We start from the raw sequence: 20000 nt of genomic DNA, 5'->3' as shown, positions 1-20000 counted from the left end.
TTGACACCTTTACCAACAAAGGCATATTTCCCTACCGACCCCTTCCACAAAAAGTGTAAGATGCTAACACCTTCAACCATGTCTTTCCAGGAGATGTGCAGTACCAGCAAACAGTTGGTGGGTAAAGAAGCCCTACACCACTTTCGGCAGAGTCTTATCAAGCTGGCTGTTCACCACAGACAGGACAAGCCCATCGCCATAAGCACAACGAGTCTTGGCTTCCCCAGGCCACCATGCTGAACACCATTACCAGTGTCCTGAAGCTGGATAAAGGACTATACCTGCATTTACACAGATAGCACAATTATTCTTATTTTTCACTTATTGGTCTTTTAACCAATCAGATCGGTTCTGAAAAAGATCTGATGTGATTAAAACCAATTGGTGAAAAAAGGATCAGAATTGGGCTGCCTGTGTAAACATAGCCATTGCGGCTCAGCATAAGACCATATACAATAGAATAGGGGTCTCCAACCATGTTCTGTGAGTGAAAACCAACAGGACAGTAGCTCTCTAGGAACACGGTTGGAGTGAAAACCTACAGGATGGTATCTCTCTAGGAACAGGGTTGGGGTGAAACCCTACAGGATGGTATCTCTCTAGGAACAGGGTTGGAGTGAAACCCTACAGGATGGTATCTCTCTAGGAACAGGGTTGGAGTGAAAACCTACAGGATGGTATCTCTCTAGGAACAGGGTTGGAGTGAAACCCTACAGGACAGTAGCTCTCCAGGAACAGGGTTGGAGTGAAAACCTACAGGACAGTAGCTCTCCAGGAACACGGTTGGAGTGAAACCCTACAGGATGGTATCACTCTAGGAACACGGTTGGAGTGAAAACCTACAGGATGGTATCATTCTAGGAACAGGGTTGGAGTGAAAACCTACAGGATGGTATCACTCTAGGAACAGGGTTGGAGTGAAAACCTACAGGATGGTATCACTCTAGGAACAGGGTTGGAGTGAAAACCTACAGGATGGTATCACTCTAGGAACAGGGTTGGAGTGAAAACCTACAGGATGGTATCACTCTAGGAACAGGGTTGGAGTGAAAACCTACAGGATGGTATCACTCTAGGAACAGGGTTGGAGTGAAAACCTACAGGATGGTATCACTCTAGGAACACGGTTGGAGTGAAAACCTACAGGATGGTATCACTCTAGGAACACGGTTGGAGTGAAAACCTACATGACGGTAGCTCTCCAGGAACAGGGTTGGAGGGCGCACATAGATTACATTTACAACAATATCTAGGCTATTAGAAAGAAATATGGCATAACCTTCAACCTTTGCACTTTGACCAGACTGTACCAATGTGCCTAGGTAGGTAGACAGTATCTAGTTACAACCATGTCTATCCGGCATGCTTAGGCAAATATTTGTTATAGTAACACCAGCTTCAGTTTTAGAGATTCACAACAGTAAATGTATGTATTATTGTTTGTGCTCAGCGTTTGTAAAGTTTAACATAGCTAGCTAACTTGTTGTTGTTTACATCTGTTTGGAATCCTATATCTTGCGTCATGCCAATAATTTAGTGAGATTGAAATGAATCCACGGTCATACCAATGTCAACCCTCATTATTATATTGCAAAGCTAGCTAGTAAAATTACATACAGTTGCTGATGTTACACGTGTTTGCTAACAAGTTACAAAAGATCTCCGATTGTAAATATTTTGTCAAAGATATGGCTACCGGTAATGTTAGTTGTTGAGCTAGCTAACTTAGATAGCTAACTAGCTAACTTAGATAGCTAACTTAGATAGCTAACTAGCTAACTTAGATAGCTAACTAGCTAACTTAGATAGCTAACTAGCTAACTTAGATAGCTAACTAGCTAACTTAGATAGCTAACTAGCTAACTTATCTAGCTAACTTAGATAGCTACCTTAGTTAGATAGCAAACAGACACGTATTTTGATTAGCTACACGACAATATCACAGCTCACTGCAGGTCAACCAGTCCCTCCAGGATTTTGAGGGCCCTGGAGGAGGAGGTGAGGGCCCTGGAGGAGGAGGTGAGGGCCCTGGAGGAGGAGGTGAGGGCCCTGGAGGAGGAGGTGAGGGTCCTGGAGGAGTGGTGGCAGGAAAATAACCTTCCCTCAACATCAACGTCAACCAAGGAGCTGATGGTGGACCTCAGGAAACAGCAGAGAGACCACGGTCCTTGTGTCTGTTTGGGTCATTTCAGAACGCGTCTGACGGTCCTCGGGTCTGTTTGGGTCATTTCAGAATGGGTCTGACGGTCCTCGGGTCTGTTTGGTTAATTTCAGAACGGGTCTGATGGTCCTTGTGTCTGTTTGGGTCATTTCAGAACAGGTCTGACGGTCCTCGGGTCTGTTTGGTTCATTTCAGAACGGGTCTGACGCTCTTCGGGTCTGTTTGGGTCATTTCAGAACGGGTCTGACGGTCCTCGGGTCTGTTTGGGTCATTTCAGAATGGGTCTGACGGTCCTCGGGTCTGTTTGGGTCATTTCAGAACGGGTCTGACGGTCCTCGGGTCTGTTTGGTTCATTTTGGAACCGGTCCAACTTTCTGGACACATGAAGACCTCTAGTACACAGTTATGTATGGACACATGGTGAGAAACATAGCAATACTGGTCCATAGTAGAAATGGGAAATAGTACTACCTGGGAAATAGTACTACCTGGGAAATAGTACTGCCTGGGAAATAGTACTGCCTGGGAAATAGTACTGCCTGGGAAATAGTACTGCCTGGGAAATAGTACTGCCTGGGAAATAGTACTGCCTGGGAAATAGTACTACCTGGGAAATAGTACTGCCTGGGAAATAGTACTGCCTGGGAAATAGTACTACCTGGGAAATAGTACTGCCTGGGAAACAGTACTACCTGGGAAATAGTACTGCCTGGGAAGGAAGTACTTGACATACATCACATCTACCTGCTGTGTGTGTGTGTGTGTGTGTGTGTGTGTGTGTGTGTGTGTGTGTGAGAGTCAGTCAGTCTCTCTCACACTCACATTTTACGGTGTATCCTGGTTCGGTGACACAAACAGACACACAGAGACACGCCTTACCGGATGTCCTGATCGGTGACTATGAAGGCCTTACACAGGGGCTGCGACGTGTTGAGCCAGATAGCCGGGTTCTTCTCTGCAGCCGAGGTCGTCTGGCCCGTGATGGGGGAGGAGCTCATGTGGAGGGCGCTGGAGATAGCCGATAGGAGTGTCTCGTCTGACGTGTCTGGACCCAAACCTGGTAGAGGACAACACGGCCACAGGAACACGGTCAGGAACATAACCATAGTCCCATCAACCCCTTCTGGTCAGACAGACTCACATACCTCATTGTTTTTACTTCCATGTTCTCCATCTCACAGGACAGTGTATTTGATTAGAGATAACTAATAACAGATCAAACACCATTTCTAATTGTAAGATAATATGGTTATATACAACTGCCTATTATTAACATCAGAGACATAATCAGAGAGACGACAGGCAGGGCTCCTACTTGTTAAACCCTTGGGAAGCTCCATGCTCCTGAGGACCTCTTCTGTTATGTCTGACGCACTCAGGCCTTTCAACCGCTTCTCCCAGAACAGCTGCAAACACAACAGACAGGTGATGAGATGAGGAGAGGAGGGATGATGAGAACAGGAAAGGAAACAGAGGGATGATGAGAACAGGAAAGGAGGAGAGGGATGATGAGATGAGGAGAGGAGGGATGATGAGAACAGGAAAGGAAACAGACAGGTGATGAGAACAGGAAAGGAAACAGAGGGGTGATGAGAAAAGGAAAGGAAACAGAGGGTGATGAGAAAAGGAAAGGAAACAGAGGGGTGATGAGAAAAGGAAAGGAAACAGACAGGTGATGAGAAAAGGAAACGAAACAGACAGGTGATGAGAAAAGGAAAGGAAACAGAGTGGTGATGAGAACAGGAAAGGAAACAGAGGGGTGATGAGAAAAGGAAAGGAAACAGAGGGATGATGAGAACAGGAAAGGAAACAGAGGGATGATGAGAACAGGAAAGGAGACAGAGGGGTGATGAGAAAAGGAAAGGAAACAGAGAGGTGATGAGAAAAGGAAACGAAACAGAGGGGTGATGAGAAAAGGAAAGGAAACAGAGGGATGATGAGAACAGGAAAGGAAACAGAGGGGTGATGAGAAAAGGAAAGGAAACAGAGAGGTGATGAGAAAAGGAAACGAAACAGAGGGGTGATGAGAAAAGGAAAGGAAACAGAGAGGTGATGAGAAAAGGAAACGAAACAGAGGGGTGATGAGAAAAGGAAAGGAAACAGGCAGGTGATGAGAAAAGGAAAGGAAACAGACAGGGGGTGAGAAAAGGAAAGGAAACAGACAGGTGATGAGAAAAGGAAAGGAAACAGAGGGATGATGAGAAAAGGAAAGGAAACAGAGGGGTGATGAGAAAAGGAAAGGAAACAGAGGGTGAGGAGATGAGGAAAGGAAACAGAGGGTGAGGAGATGAGGAAAGGAAACAGACAGGTGATGAGAACAGGAAAGGAAACAGAGGGTGAGGAGATGAGGAAAGGAAACAGAGGGTGAGGAACAGAGGAGGACCCAGGACCCCCAGAAAACAGGACATGGTATTTATCCAATTATAGTTCATTCAGGTTCGGGGTATAAATCCTAGCACAGCAGCAACAACAAGTGTTCAAGAGAGAATAAATAGCAAGACAAGAAAGGCCTTTGAAGCGAGACGAGATAACCGACGGATAGAGACACAAAGAGACACTCAGCCACATCAGCGTGGCTGGCATGGCAGGGGGCAGCTGGGGGAGACTGGCATGACTGGCATGGCAGGGGGCAGCTAGGGGAGACTGGCATGGCTGGCATGGCAGGGGATGGCTCCCCTTCATTAGGCCATGATGGCAGCAGACCAACGACCCATCACCCATCTTCCTTGGTTAGTCCTAAACTAATACTCTCTCCAGTTAGAGTGGCAGCATCTTCCTCGATCTATTCCTCTTTTCTCCACGTCTTGAAAACATTTAGGAGCCAATTCTCTCAAATCAAAGTTTATTGGTGCTCGTACACCGATCTGCAGATGTTATCTCAGGTGCAGTGAAATGCTTGTGTTTCTACCTTCCAACAGTGCAGTGATAATACCTAACAATACAAAACAATACACACATACTCCTGAAGTAAAAATAAAGAAGTTAAGAAATATCACAACAAGTAACGTCAGAGTCCAGAATATAAATATAGAAATAAAGGATGGTGTGTATAGACAGTAGTTCTACAGGATGGTGTGTATAGACAGTAGTTATATAGGATAGTGTGTATAGACAGTAGTTATATAGGATGGTGTGTATAGACAGTATAGACAGTAGTTATATAGGATGGTGTGTATAGACAGTAGTTATATAGGATGGTGTGTATAGACAGTAGTTATATAGGATGGTGTGTATAGACAGTAGTTATATAGGATGGTGTGTATAGACAGTAGATATAATAGCATGGTGAGTATAGACAGTAGTTATATAGGATAGTGTGTATAGACAGTAGTTATATAGGATAGTGTGTATAGACAGTAGTTAATTAGGATGGTGTGTATAGACAGTAGTTATATAGTATGGTGTGTATAGACAGTATAGACAGTAGTTATATAGGATGGTGTGTATAGACAGTAGTTATATAGGATGGTGTGTATAGACAGTAGTTATATAGGATGGTGTGTATAGACAGTAGTTATATAGTATGGTGTGTATAGACAGTATAGACAGTAGTTATATAGGATGGTGTGTATAGACAGTAGTTATAATAGGATGGTGTATATAGACAGTAGTTATATAGGATGGTGTATATAGACAGACGTTATATAGGATGGTGTGTATAGACAGTAGTTATAGAGGATGGTGTGTATAGACAGTAGTTATATAGGATGGTGTATATAGACAGACGTTATATAGGATGGTGTGTATAGACAGTAGTTAATTAGGATGGTGTGTATAGACAGTATAGACAGTAGTTATATAGGATAGTGTGTATAGACAGTAGTTATATAGGATGGTGTGTATAGACAGTAGTTAATTAGGATGGTGTGTATAGACAGTATAGACAGTAGTTATATAGGATGGTGTATATAGACAGACGTTATATAGGATGGTGTGTATAGACAGTAGTTATATAGGATGGTGTGTATAGACAGACGTTATATAGGATGGTGTGTATAGACAGTATAGACAGTAGTTATATAGGATGGTGTGTATAGACAGTAGTTATATAGGATGGTGTGTATAGACAGTAGTTATACAGGATGGTGTGTATAGACAGTAGTTATATAGGATGGTGTGTATAGACAGTATAGACAGTAGTTATATAGGATGGTGTGTATAGACAGTAGTTATATAGGATGGTGTGTATAGACAGTAGTTATATAGGATGGTGTGTATAGACAGTAGATATATAGGATGGTGTGTATAGACAGTAGTTATATAGGATGGTGTGTATAGACAGTAGTTATAAAGGATGGTGTGTATAGACAGTAGTTATATAGGGTGGTGTGTATAGACAGTATAGACAGTAGTTATAACGGATGGTGTGTATAGACAGTAGTTATATCGGACGGTGTGTATAGACAGTAGTTATATAGGATGGTGTATATAGACAGTAGTTATATCGGACGGTGTGTATAGACAGTATAGACAGTAGGAATATAGGATGGTGTATATAGACAGTAGTTATATCGGACGGTGTGTATAGACAGTATAGACAGTAGTTATATAGGATGGTGTGTATAGACAGTAGTTATATAGGATGGTGTGTATAGACAGTAGTTATATAGGATGGTGTGTATAGACAGTAGTTATATAGGATGGTGTGTATAGACAGTAGTTATATAGGATGGTGTGTATAGACAGTATAGACAGTAGTTAATTAGGATGGTGTGTATAGACAGTATAGACAGTAGTTATATAGGATGGTGTGTATAGACAGTAGTTATATAGGATGGTGTGTATAGACAGTCGTTATAACAGGATGGTGTGTATAGACAGTAGTTATACAGGATGGTGTGTATAGACAGTATAGACAGTAGTTATATAGGATGGTGTGTATAGACAGTAGTTATATAGGATAGTGTGTATAGACAGTAGTTATATAGGATGGTGTGTATAGACAGTAGTTATATAGGATGGTGTGTATAGACAGTAGTTATATAGGATAGTGTGTATAGACAGTAGTTATATAGGATGGTGTGTATAGACAGTAGTTATATAGGATAGTGTGTATAGACAGTAGTTATATATAGGATGGTGTGTATAGACAGTATAGACAGTAGTTATATAGGATGGTGTGTATAGACAGTAGTTATATAGGATAGTGTGTATAGACTAGTTATAGAGGATGGTGTGTATAGACAGTATAGACAGTAGTTATATAGGATGGTGTGTATAGACAGTAGTTATAATAGGATGGTGTGTATAGACAGTATAGACAGTAGTTATATAGGATGGTGTGTATAGACAGTAGTTATATAGTATGGTGTGTATAGACAGTATAGACAGTAGTTATATAGGATGGTGTGTATAGACAGTGGTTATATAGGATAGTGTGTATAGACAGTAGTTATATAGGATGGTGTGTATAGACAGTATAGACAGTAGTTATATAGGATGGTGTGTATAGACAGTAGTTATATAGGATGGTGTGTATAGACAGTAGTTATATAGGATGGTGTGTATAGACAGTAGTTATATAGGATGGTGTGTATAGACAGTAGTTATATAGGATGGTGTGTATAGACAGTAGTTATACAGGATGGTGTATATAGACAGTAGTTAATTAGGATGGTGTATATAGACAGTAGTTATATAGGATGGTGTATATAGACAGTAGTTATATAGGATGGTGTATATAGACAGTAGTTAATTGGGATGGTGTGTATAGACAGTATCGACAGTAAATTAATAGAGAAGGTGTGTACAGCAGCAGTTATACAGGATGAGTCTTGACTAGAATACAGTATATACATATGAAGTAGGTAAAACATTATGTAAACATTAAAGTGACCAGTGTTCACCAACTACCGTAGCTACTGTACCGTAATTGCTGGACTATTAAGCACACCTGAATATAAACCGCACCCACTGAATTATTTAAAAAAATATGTATTTTGTACATAAATAAGCCGCACATGTCTATAAGCCGCAGGTGCCTACCGGTACATTGAAACAAATGAACTTTACACAGCCTTTAAACGAAACACGGCTTGTAACAAAAATTAAACAGTAGCCTACCAAGACTCCTCCTGTGCACTGAAACCACTGAAGTCATCTCCTTCGGTGTCGGAGTTGAATAGCCTCAGAATTGCTTCATCCGATGTTGGATCGTTTTCATTGTCGCTCTCGTCACTTTCATCCGGAGGCAAATACCCCGCTGAGCTCATGCTGCCCCCTTCAACACGCAGCAGTCCAGCAGTTCCAAACCCGTTGATGATAGTGGATTTTTTGACAATGCTCCACGCTGTCAGGACCCACTGGCAGACTTGACCATAAGTTGCTCTTCGCATGCGGCCCGTTTTAGTGAAGGATTTCTCCCCACTTGTCATCCAAGCCTCCCACTGAACACGGAGCGCCACCTTAAATGCACGATTTACACTGATGTCGAGTGGCTGCAAATACTTTGGGCCATCTGCTTTTCTTCCCTCTGAAAGGTTTGTTGTCTTTCTGCACTGAGTCAGTTCCTCACGCTGCTGTTTCCAACGTCTTATCATCGACTCATTGAGGCCAAGCTCCCGTGCAGCAGCTCTCTTTCCTTTTCCAACAGCCAGATCGATCGCCTTCAACTTGAAAGCTGCATCATATGCATTTCTCCGTGTCTTTGCCATGATGAGGGTGACAAAATGACTACCGTAATCAGAATGATGGGAAGTTTGAGCGCGCTCGATTTACGTCACATTATGTGACGGTGCTGTTTTTTGGCAGCGGCATGAATCTTGTGAAATTAGCCGCGTCATTGTATAAACCGCGAGGTTCAAAGTGTGGGAATAAAGAAGCGGCTTATAGTCTGGAAATTACGGGTATGTACATAGGGCATCCGGGGTACAGTACTGGGTGGTAGCCGGCTAGTAACAGTGACTAAGGTTCAGGGTAGAGTACTGGGTGGTAGCCGGCTAGTAACAGTGACTAAGGTTCAGGGTAGAGTACTGGGTGGTAGCCGGCTAGTAACAGTGACTAAGGTTCAGGGTAGAGTACTGGGTGGTAGCCGGCTAGTAACAGTGACTAAGGTTCAGGGTAGAGTACTGGGTGGTAGCCGGCTAGTAACAGTGACTAAGGTTCAGGGTAGAGTACTGGGTGGTAGCCGGCTAGTAACAGTGACTAAGGTTCAGGGTAGAGTACTGGGTGGTAGCCGGCTAGTAACAGTGACTAAGGTTCAGGGTAGAGTACTGGGTGGTAGCCGGCTAGTAACAGTGACTAAGGTTAAGGGTAGAGTACTGGGTGGTAGCCGGCTAGTAACAGTGACTAAGGTTCAGGGTAGAGTACTGGGTGGTAGCCGGCTAGTAACAGCGACTAAGGTTCAGGGTAGAGTACCGGGTGGTAGCTGGCTAGAAACAATGACTAAGGTTCAGGGCAGGGTATCGGGTGGTAGCCGGCTAGAAACAGTGAGTAAGGTTCAGGGTAGAGTACAGGGTGGTAGGAGGCTAGTAACAGTGACTAAGGTTCATGGTAGAGTACTGGGTGGTAGCTGGCTAGTAACAGTGACTAAGGTTCAGGGCAGGGTACTGGGTGGTAGCTGGCTAGTAACAGTGACTAAGGTTCAGTGCAGGGTACTGGGCGGAGGCCAACTTGTGGTGACTGATTAACAGTCAGAAATAGGCCTATTCAGAGAGAGCTAGCTATTTCTGAGCGTGCTAAAGGGAGGGGCCTAGCTATCTCTGAGAGCATTAAAGGGAGGGGCCTAGCTATCTCTAAGGGTGTTAAAGGGAGGGGCCTAGCTATCTCTGAGAGCATTAAAGGGAGGGGCCTAGCTATCTCTGAGAGTGCTAAAGGGAAGGGCCTAGCTATCTCTGAGAGCATTAAAGGGAGGGGCCTAGCAATCTCTGAGAGTGCTAAAGGGAGGGGCCTAGCTATCTCTGAGAGCATTAAAGGGAGGGGACTAGCTATCTCTGAGAGCATTAAAGGGAGGGGACTAGCTATCTCTGAGAGCATTAAAGGGAGGGGCCTAGCTATCTCTGAGAGCATTAAAGGGAGGGGCCTAGCTATCTCTGAGAAAGCTATAGGGATCCGCTCCACTCCAGCCCATCAATGTCAATAGGGGCCTGTTCAGCCCTCCTTTTCCTATAGTCCACGATCAACTCCTTTGTCTTGCTCACATTGAGGGAGAGGTTGTTGTCATGGCACCACACTGCAATGTCTCTGACCTCCTCCCTATAGGCTTGTCTCATTGTTGTCAGTGATCAGGCCTACCACTGTTGTGTCATCAGCAAACTTAATGATGGTGTTGGAGTCGTGTTTGGACACGCAGTCGTGGGTGAACAGGGAGTACATGAGGGGACTAAGCACCCACCCCTGAGAGGCCCCCCGTGTTTAGGATCAGCGTGGCAGATGTGTTGTTACCTACCCTTAACACCTGGGGGGGGCCCGTCAGGAAGTCAAGGATCCAGTTGCAGAGGGAGGTGTTTAGTCCCAGAGTCCTTAGCTTAGTGATGAGCTTTATGGGCACTATGGTGTTGAACGCTGAGCTGTAGTCAATGAATAGCATTCTCACATAGGTGTTCCTTTTGTCCAGGTGGGAAAGGGCAGTGTGGAGTGTAATTGAGATTGCGTCATTTGTGGATCTGTTGGGGCGGTATGCAAATTGGAGTGGGTCTAGGGTATCCAGGATGATGCTGTTGATGTGAGCCATGACCAGCCTTTCAAAGCACTTCATGGCTACCGACGTGCTACGGGGCGGTAATCATTTAGGCAGGTTACCTTCGCTTCCTTGTTACCAGGTTACCATCCATGTAGGTATTACAGACTAGGTCAGGGAGAGGTTGATAATATCAGTGAAGACACTTGACAGTTTGTCCGCACATGCTTTGAGTACACATCCTGGCAATCCGTCTGGCCCCGCGGCCTTGTGAATGTTGACCTGTTTCAAGGTCATGCTCACATCGGCTACGGAGAGCGTGACACAGTCTTCCGGAACAGCTGGTGCTCTCATGCATGCTTCAGTGTTGCTTGCCTCGAAGCGAGCATAAAAGGCATTTAGCTCGTCTGGTAGGCTCGCGTCACTGGGCAGCTCTCGGCTGGGTTTCCCTTTGGAGTTCGTAATAGTTTCCAAGCCCTGCCACATCCGACGCGCATCAGAGCCGGTGTAGTAGGACTCAATCTAGTAGGACTCAATCTGTTTGATCGTTTGTCTGAGGGCATAGTGGGATTTCTTACAAGAATCTAGTGGGCATCTAGTATTTGACATCCCTTAACATCAGGGTTAATTATGTGTATTTATGTGTATGCCAGTAACAGCAGCAGCAGAGGAAAAAACAGCCAAGGAATCTCTTTCTCTCCGGCCTTGAAGCATGAAACACACAGATAATCTCACTGCCGATAGACTGCTGACAGGTACTCATCACAGTGGAAGGCCGTTCCTTCTCTTGCTAGAACAAAAGCGGTACCTGCTGCGTGCGGATCCGGTAGCGACGAACCTTCCGTTTCTACTTGGTAGAATTGTAATACTCGTCAGTGTCCAACAACTTGACTTTGAGCCAATCAGAGAGCCCGAAGTCAACACAAAAGAAAAGTAAAAATAGGTTGTTTTCTCAGTACATCCATGGATGAGCTTGTCACACTTCATATGCAATGTAGGCTATGGGATGGTAGCTAGCTAAGTGCACCGACCCAATGCACACAACACCAAATACTTCCTCCAAGCTAGCTAACCACTGTAGCTAGTGTTGACATTATAATGACATCACAATGGATTAGCTAGTTTCCATTAAACAGTTGCCTGTGGTAGCTACAGATGTTAGTGCAGTGTCCTTAGCTCGCTCGATAGCTATGGGCTGGCAACTGTTTGGGCTGTATGGGCTGGCACTGGCAGTATGGGATTATGGAGAGTGAATTTGATGGTTTCTTCATCATCTTGCTAGGTAGTTATCTAGATGTGACCAACTGGCTCGTATTAACAACGAGAGAGATGAGGATGAAGGGGAGGGAGATGAGGAGAGGGGGAGCGAGAGGAGGAGGGGTATAGAGATGAGGAGGAAGAGGAGGGAGATGAGGAGGGGGGAGCGAGAAAAGGAGGGGTAGAGAGGTGAGGACGAAGGGTAGAGAGGTATAGGAAGGGGGAGGGAGGAGGGGTAGAGAGGTGAGGAGGGAGGGTAGAGAGGTAAAGGAAGGGGAGGGAGAGGAGGAGTGGTAGAGGTGAGGAGGAAGGGTAGAGAGGTAAAGGAAGGGGAGGGAGAGGAGGAGTGGTAGAGGTGAGGAGGAAGGGTAGAGAGATAAAGGAAGGGGGGGAGAGGGAGAGGAGGAGGGGTAGAGAGGTGAGGAGGAAGGGTAGAGAGGTATAGGAAGGGGGAGGGAGAGGGAGAGGAGGAGGGGTAGAGAGGTGAGGAGGAAGGGTAGAGAGGTAAAATAAGGGGAGGGAGAGGAGGAGGGGTAGAGAGGTGAGGAGGAAGGGTAGCGAGGTATAGGAAGGGGGAGGGAGAGGAGGAGAGGTAGAGAGGTGAGGAGGAAGGGTAGAGAGATATAAGAAGGAGGAGGGAGAGGGAGAGGAGGAGGGGTAGAGAGGTGAGGAGGAAGGGTAGAGAGGTATAGGAAGGGGGAGGGAGAGGGAGAGGAGGAGGGGTAGAGAGGTATAGGAAGGGGGAGGGAAAGGGAGAGGAGGAGGGGTAGAGAGGTGAGGAGGAAGGGTAGAGAGGTATAGGAAGGGGGAGGGAAAGGGAAAGGAGGAGGGGTAGAGAGGTGAGTAGGAAGGGTAGAGAGGTAAAGGAAGGGGAGGGAGAGGAGGAGGGGTAGAGAGGTGAGGAGGAGGGGTAGAGAGGTGAGGAGGAGGGGTAGAGAGGTGAGGAGGAGGGGTAGAGAGGTGAGGAGGAGGGGTAGAGAGGAGAGGAGGAGGGGAAGAGAGGTGAGGAGGAGGGGAGGAGGGGTATAGCGGTGAAGGAAGGGGAGGGGAGGGAGAGGAGGAGGGGTAGAGAGGTGAGGAGGAGGGGTAGAGAGGTGAGGAGGAGGGGTAGAGAGGTGAGGAGGAGGGGTAGAGAGGTGAGGAGGAGGGGAGGAGGGGTATAGAGGTAAAAGAAGGGGAGGGGAGGGAGAGGAGGAGGGGTAGAGAGGTGAGGAGGAGGGGTAGAGAGGTGAGGAGGAAGGGGAGGAGATCCTCAGGGAAGGCATCCTCAGCCTCAGCCTCACACAGAGAGCCTAACAGTGGCTAAATGTCCCTAACTGTCCTCAGCCTCAGCCTCACACAGACAGCCTAACAGTGGCTAAATGTCCCTCACTGTCCTCAGACTCAGCCTCACACAGACAGCCTAACAGTGGCTAAATGTCCCTCACTGTCCTCAGCCTCGGCCTCACACAGACAGCCTAACAGTGGCTAAATGTCCCTCACTGTCCTCAGACTCAGCCTCACACAGACAGCCTAACAGTGGCTAAATGTCCCTCACTGTCCTCAGCCTCGGCCTCACACAGACAGCCTAACAGTGGCTAAATGTCCCTCACTGTCCTCAGACTCAGCCTCACACAGACAGCCTAACAGTGGCTAAATGTCCTCACTGTCCTCAGACTCAGCCTCACACAGACAGCCTAACAGTGGCTAAATGTCCCTCACTGTCCTCAGCCTCAGCCTCACACAGACAGCCTAACAGTGGCTAAATGTCCCTCACTGTCCTCAGACTCAGCCTCACACAGACAGCCTAACAGTGGCTAAATGTCCCTCACTGTCCTCAGACTCAGCCTCACACAGACAGCCTAACAGTGGCTAAATGTCCCTCACTGTCCTCAGACTCAGCCTCACACAGACAGCCTAACAGTGGCTACATGTCCCTCACTGTCCTCAGACTCAGCCTCAAACAGACAGCCTAACAGTGGCTAATTGTCCCTCACTGTCCTCAGACCACAGACACAGCAGCAGGAAGGGTAACAGCATAATCTACTCTCGAGTGGCACAGCGGTTTAAAAAACTGCATCTCAATGTTAGAGCAGTCACTACAGACACCCTGGTTCAGTGGTCTAAGACACTGCATCTCAGTGTTAGAGCCGTCACTACAGACCCCGGTTCAGTGGTCTAAGACACTGCATCTCAGTGTTAGAGCCGTCACTACAGACCCTGGTTCAGTGGTCTAAGACACTGCATCTCAGTGCTAGAGGAGTCACTACAGACACCCTGGTTCAGTGGTCTAAGACACTGCATCTCAGTGTTAGAGCCGTCACTACAGACCCCGGTTCAGTGGTCTAAGACACTGCATCTCAGTGTTAGAGCCGTCACTACAGACCCTGGTTCAGTGGTCTAAGGCATCTCAGTGTTAGAGCCGTCACTACAGACACCCTGGTTCAGTGGTCTAAGACACTGCATCTCAGTGTTAGAGCCGTCACTACAGACACCCTGGTTCAGTGGTCTAAGACACTGCATCTCAGTGTTAGAGCCGTCACTACAGACCCTGGTTCAGTGGTCTAAGTCACTGCATCTCAGTGCAAGAGCCGTCACTACAGACCCTGGTTCAGTGGTCTAAGACACTGCATCTCAGTGTTAGAGCCGTCACTACAGACACCCTGGTTCAGTGGTCTAAGACACTGCATCTCAGTGTTAGAGCCGTCACTACAGACACCCTGGTTCAGTGGTCTAAGACACTGCATCTCAGTGTTAGAGGAGTCACTACTGACCCTGGTTCAGTGGTCTAAGACTGCATCTCAGTGTTAGAGCCGTCACTACAGACACCCTGGTTCAGTGGTCTAAGACACTGCATCTCAGTGTTAGAGCCGTCACTACAGACCCTGGTTCAGTGGTCTAAGACACTGCATCTCAGTGTTAGAGCCGTCACTACAGACCCTGGTTCAGTGGTCTAAGACACTGCATCTCAGTGTTAGAGCCGTCACTACAGACCCTGGTTCAGCGGTCTAAGACACTGCATCTCAGTGTTAGAGCCGTCACTACAGACCCTGGTTCAGTGGTCTAAGACACTGCATCTCAGTGTTAGAGCCGTCACTACAGACACCCTGGTTCAGTGGTCTAAGACACTGCATCTCAGTGTTAGAGCCGTCACTACAGACACCCTGGTTCAGTGGTCTAAGACACTGCATCTCAGTGTTAGAGCCGTCACTACAGACCCTGGTTCAGTGGTCTAAGACACTGCATCTCAGTGTTAGAGCCGTCACTACAGACACCTCGGTTCAGTGGTCTAAGACACTGCATCTCAGTGTTAGAGCCGTCACTACAGACCCTGATTCAGTGGTCTAAGTCACTGCATCTCAGTGTTAGAGGTGTCACTACAGACCCTGGTTCAGCGGTCTAAGTCACTGCATCTCAGTGCTAGAGGTGTCACTACAGACCCTGGTTCAGCGGTCTAAGACACTGCATCTCAGTGTTAGAGGAGTCACTACTGACCCTGGTTCAGTGGTCTAAGACACTGCATCTCAGTGTTAGAGCCGTCACTACAGACCCTGCTTCAGTGGTCAAAGACACTGCATCTCAGTGTTAGAGCCGTCACTACAGACCCTGGTTCAGTGGTCTAAGTCACTGCATCTCAGTGCAAGAGCCGTCACTACAGACCCTGGTTCAGTGGTCTAAGACACTGCATCTCAGTGTTAGAGCCGTCACTACAGACACCCTGGTGTTAGAGCCGTCACTACAGACCCTGGTTCAGTGGTCTAAGACACTGCATCTCAGTGTTAGAGCCGTCACTACAGACCCTGGTTCAGCGGTCTAAGACACTGCATCTCAGTGTTAGAGGAGTCACTACAGACCCTGGTTCAGTGGTCTAAGACACTGCATCTCAGTGTTAGAGCCGTCACTACAGACCCTGGTTCAGAGATCTAAGACACTGCATCTCAGTGTTAGAGCCGTCACTACAGACCCTGGTTCAGTGGTCTAAGACACTGCATCTCAGTGTTAGAGCCGTCACTACAGACCCTGGTTCAGTGGTCTAAGACACTGCATCTCAGTGTTAGAGCCGTCACTACAGACCCTGGTTCAGTGGTGTAAGACACTGCATCTCAGTGTTAGAGCCGTCACTACAGACCCTGGTTCAGCGGTCTAAGACACTGCATCTCAGTGTTAGAGGTGTCACTACAGACCCTGGTTCAGCGGTCTAAGGCACTGCCTCTCAGTGCTAGAGGAGTCACTACTGACCCTGGTTCAGTGGTCTAAGACACTGCATCTCAGTGTTAGAGCCGTCACTACAGACCCTGGTTCAGTGGTCTAAGACACTGCATCTCAGTGTTAGAGCCGTCACTACAGACCCTGGTTCAGTGGTCTAAGACACTGCATCTCAGTGTTAGAGCCGTCACTACAGACCCTGGTTCAGTGGTCTAAGACACTGCATCTCAGTGTTAGAGCCGTCACTACAGACCCTGGTTCAGCGGTCTAAGACACTGCATCTCAGTGTTAGAGCCGTCACTACAGACACCCTGGTTCAGTGGTCTAAGACACTGCATCTCAGTGTTAGAGCCGTCACTACAGACCCTGGTTCAGTGGTCTAAGGCATCTCAGTGTTAGAGCGTCACTACAGACCCTGGTTCAGTGGTCTAAGTCACTGCATCTCAGTGTTAGAGCCGTCACTACTGACCCTGGTTCAGTGGTCTAAAGAACTGCATCTCAGTGTTAGAGCCGTCACTACAGACACCCTGGTTCAGTGGTCTAAGTCACTGCATCTCAGTGCTAGAGGTGTCACTACAGACCCTGGTTCAGTGGTCTAAGACACTGCATCTCAGTGTTAGAGCCGTCACTACAGACACCCTGGTTCAGTTGTCTAAGACACTGCATCTCAGTGCTAGAGGTGTCACTACAGACCCTGGTTCAGTGGTCTAAGACACTGCCTCTCAGTGCTAGAGTCGTCACTACAGACCCCGGTTCAGTGGTCTAAGACACTGCATCTCAGTGTTAGAGCCGTCACTACAGACCCTGGTTCAGTGGTCTAAGACACTGCATCTCAGTGTTAGAGCCGTCACCACAGACCCTGGTTCAGTGGTCTAAGGCATCTCAGTGTTAGAGGTGTCACTACAGACCCTGGTTCAGTGGTGTAAGACACTGCATCTCAGTGTTAGAGCCGTCACTACAGACACCCTGGTTCAGTGGTCTAAGACACTGCCTCTCAGTTTTAGAGGTGTCTCTCACTGTCCTCAGACACAGCAGCTAACCTAAACGTCCCTCACTGTCCTCAGACACAGCAGCTAACCTAAACGTCCCTCACTGTCCTCAGACACAGCAGCTAACCTAAACGTCCCTCACTGTCCTCAGACACAGCAGCTAACCTAAACGTCCCTCACTGTCCTCAGACACAGCAGCTAACCTAAACGTCCCTCACTGTCCTCAGACACAGCAGCAGTCCTAAACGTCCCTCACTGTCCTCAGAACCAGCAGCTAACCTAAACGTCCCTCACTGTCCTCAGACACAGCAGCTAACCTAAACGGCCCTCACTGTCCTCAGACACAGCAGCAGTCCTAAACGTCCCTCACTGTCCTCAGAACCAGCAGCTAACCTAAACGTCCCTCACTGTCCTCAGACACAGATAGAGCAGCAGGTACTCTGGCAGCCACTCTGTAAAGAACCTGAAGTGCTGTCATGGTAAGGGAATGGTGTGGTGGGGGGGGGGTAGACAGTGGTGACAGTAGTTAACACAGCCTAAGTCTGTTACTGAATGGTGTTGTGGGGGGGTAGACAGTGGAGACAGTAGTTAACACAGCCCAAGTCTCTTACTGAATGGTGTTGTGGGGGGGTAGACAGTGGTGACAGTAGTTAATACAGCCCAAGTCTGTTACTGAATGGTGTTGTGGGGGGGTAGACAGTGGTGACAGTAGTTAACACAGCCCAAGTCTCTTACTGAATGGTGTTGTGGGGGGGGTAGACAGTGGTGACAGTAGTTAACACAGCCCAAGTCTGTTACTGAATGGTGTTGTGGGGGGGTAGACAATGGAGACAGTAGTTAACACAGCCCAAGTCTCTTACTGAATGGTGTTGTGGGGGGGTAGACAGTGGTGACAGTAGTTAACACAGCCCAAGTCTCTTACTGAATGGTGTTGTGGGGGGGTAGACAGTGGAGACAGTAGTTAACACAGCCCAAGTCTCTTACTGAATGGTGTTGTGGGGGGGTAGACAGTGGTGACCGTAGTTAACACAGCCCAAGTCTCTTACTGAATGGTGTTGTGGGGGGGGGGGGGGGTAGACAATGGAGACAGTAGTTAACACAGCCCAAGTCTGTTACTGAATGGTGTTGTGGGGGGGGTAGACAGTGGAGACAGTAGTTAACACAGCCCAAGTCTCTTACTGAATGGTGTTGTGGGGGGGTAGACAGTGGTGACAGTAGTTAACACAGCCCAAGTCTCTTACTGAATGGTGTTGTGGGGGGGGGTAGACAGTGGTGACAGTAGTTAACACAGCCCAAGTCTGTTACTGAATGGTGTTGTGGGGGGGGTAGACAGTGGTGACAGTAGTTAACACAGCCCAAGTCTCTTACTGAATGGTGTTGTGGGGGGGGTAGACAGTGGTGACCGTAGTTAACACAGCCCAAGTCTGTTACTGAATGGTGTTGTGGGGGGGTAGACAGTGGTGACAGTAGTTAACACAGCCCAAGTCTGTTACTGAATGGTGTTGTGGGGGGGTAGACAGTGGTGACCGTAGTTAACACAGCCCAAGTCTGTTACTGAATGGTGTTGTGGGGGGATAGACAGTGGAGACCGTAGTTAACACAGCCCAAGTCTGTTACTGAATGGTGTTGTGGGGGGGTAGACAGTGGTGACAGTAGTTAACACAGCCCAAGTCTGTTACTGAATGGTGTTGTGGGGGGGTAGACAATGGTGACAGTAGTTAACACAGCCCAAGTCTCTTACTGAATGGTGTTGTGGGGGGGTAGACAGTGGTGACAGTAGTTAACACAGCCCAAGTCTGTTACTGAATGGTGTTGTGGGGGGGTAGACAGTGGTGACAGTAGTTAACACAGCCCAAGTCTGTTACTGAATGGTGTTGTGGGGGGGTAGACAGTGGTGACAGTAGTTAACACAGCCCAAGTCTGTTACTGAATGGTGTTGTGGGGGGGTAGACAGTGGTGACCGTAGTTAACACAGCCCAAGTCTGTTACTGAATGGTGTTGTGGGGGGGGTAGACAGTGGTGACCGTAGTTAACACAGCCCAAGTCTGTTACTGAATGGTGTTGTGGGGGGGGGGTAGACAGTGGTGACCGTAGTTAACACAGCCCAAGTCTGTTACTGAATGGTGTTGTGGGGGGGGGGGGTAGACAATGGAGACAGTAGTTAACACAGCCCAAGTCTGTTACTGAATGGTGTTGTGGGGGGGGGTGGGGGTAGACAATGGAGACAGTAGTTAACACAGCCCAAGTCTGTTACTGAATGGTGTTGTGGGGGGGTAGACAGTGGTGACAGTAGTTAACACAGCCCAAGTCTCTTACTGAATGGTGTTGTGGGGGGGGTAGACAGTGGTGACCGTAGTTAACACAGCCCAAGTCTGTTACTGAATGGTGTTGTGGGGGGGGTAGACAGTGGTGACAGTAGTTAACACAGCCCAAGTCTGTTACTGAATGGTGTTGTGGGGGGGGGGGGGGTGGGGGTAGACAATGGAGACAGTAGTTAACACAGCCCAAGTCTGTTACTGAATGGTGTTGTGGGGGGGTAGACAGTGGTGACCGTAGTTAACACAGCCCAAGTCTCTTACTGAATGGTGTTGTGGGGGGGTAGACAGTGGTGACCGTAGTTAACACAGCCCAAGTCTCTTACTGAATGGTGTTGTGGGGGGGTAGACAGTGGTGACCGTAGTTAACACAGCCCAAGTCTCTTACTGAATGGTGTTGTGGGGGGGGGGGGGTAGACAATGGAGACAGTAGTTAACACAGCCCGAGCCCAAAAGGTTCAAACCTAACAACAACA

General features: G+C 47.5%; 1 protein-coding gene across 1 annotated transcript in view; it reads right to left on the bottom strand.

The window, feature by feature from the left end:
• Positions 1 to 20000, bottom strand: part of LOC110522836 (methyl-CpG-binding domain protein 2) — an 88300-nt gene that overhangs the window by 36778 nt on the left and 31522 nt on the right. The window contains exons 4-5 of the mRNA XM_036976655.1: positions 3477 to 3567; positions 3041 to 3218 (exon numbers count right to left, since the gene is read on the bottom strand). Coding sequence (XP_036832550.1) covers positions 3041 to 3218; positions 3477 to 3567 — 269 coding nt within the window. The remainder of the gene's footprint in view (positions 1 to 3040; positions 3219 to 3476; positions 3568 to 20000) is intronic.

This window comes from Oncorhynchus mykiss, chromosome 5, assembly GCF_013265735.2.
Source record: "Oncorhynchus mykiss isolate Arlee chromosome 5, USDA_OmykA_1.1, whole genome shotgun sequence".
Taxonomy (NCBI): domain Eukaryota; kingdom Metazoa; phylum Chordata; class Actinopteri; order Salmoniformes; family Salmonidae; genus Oncorhynchus; species Oncorhynchus mykiss.
The sequence above is the reverse complement of the archived record's forward strand: the minus strand, read 5'-3'. Positions and strand labels throughout refer to the sequence as shown.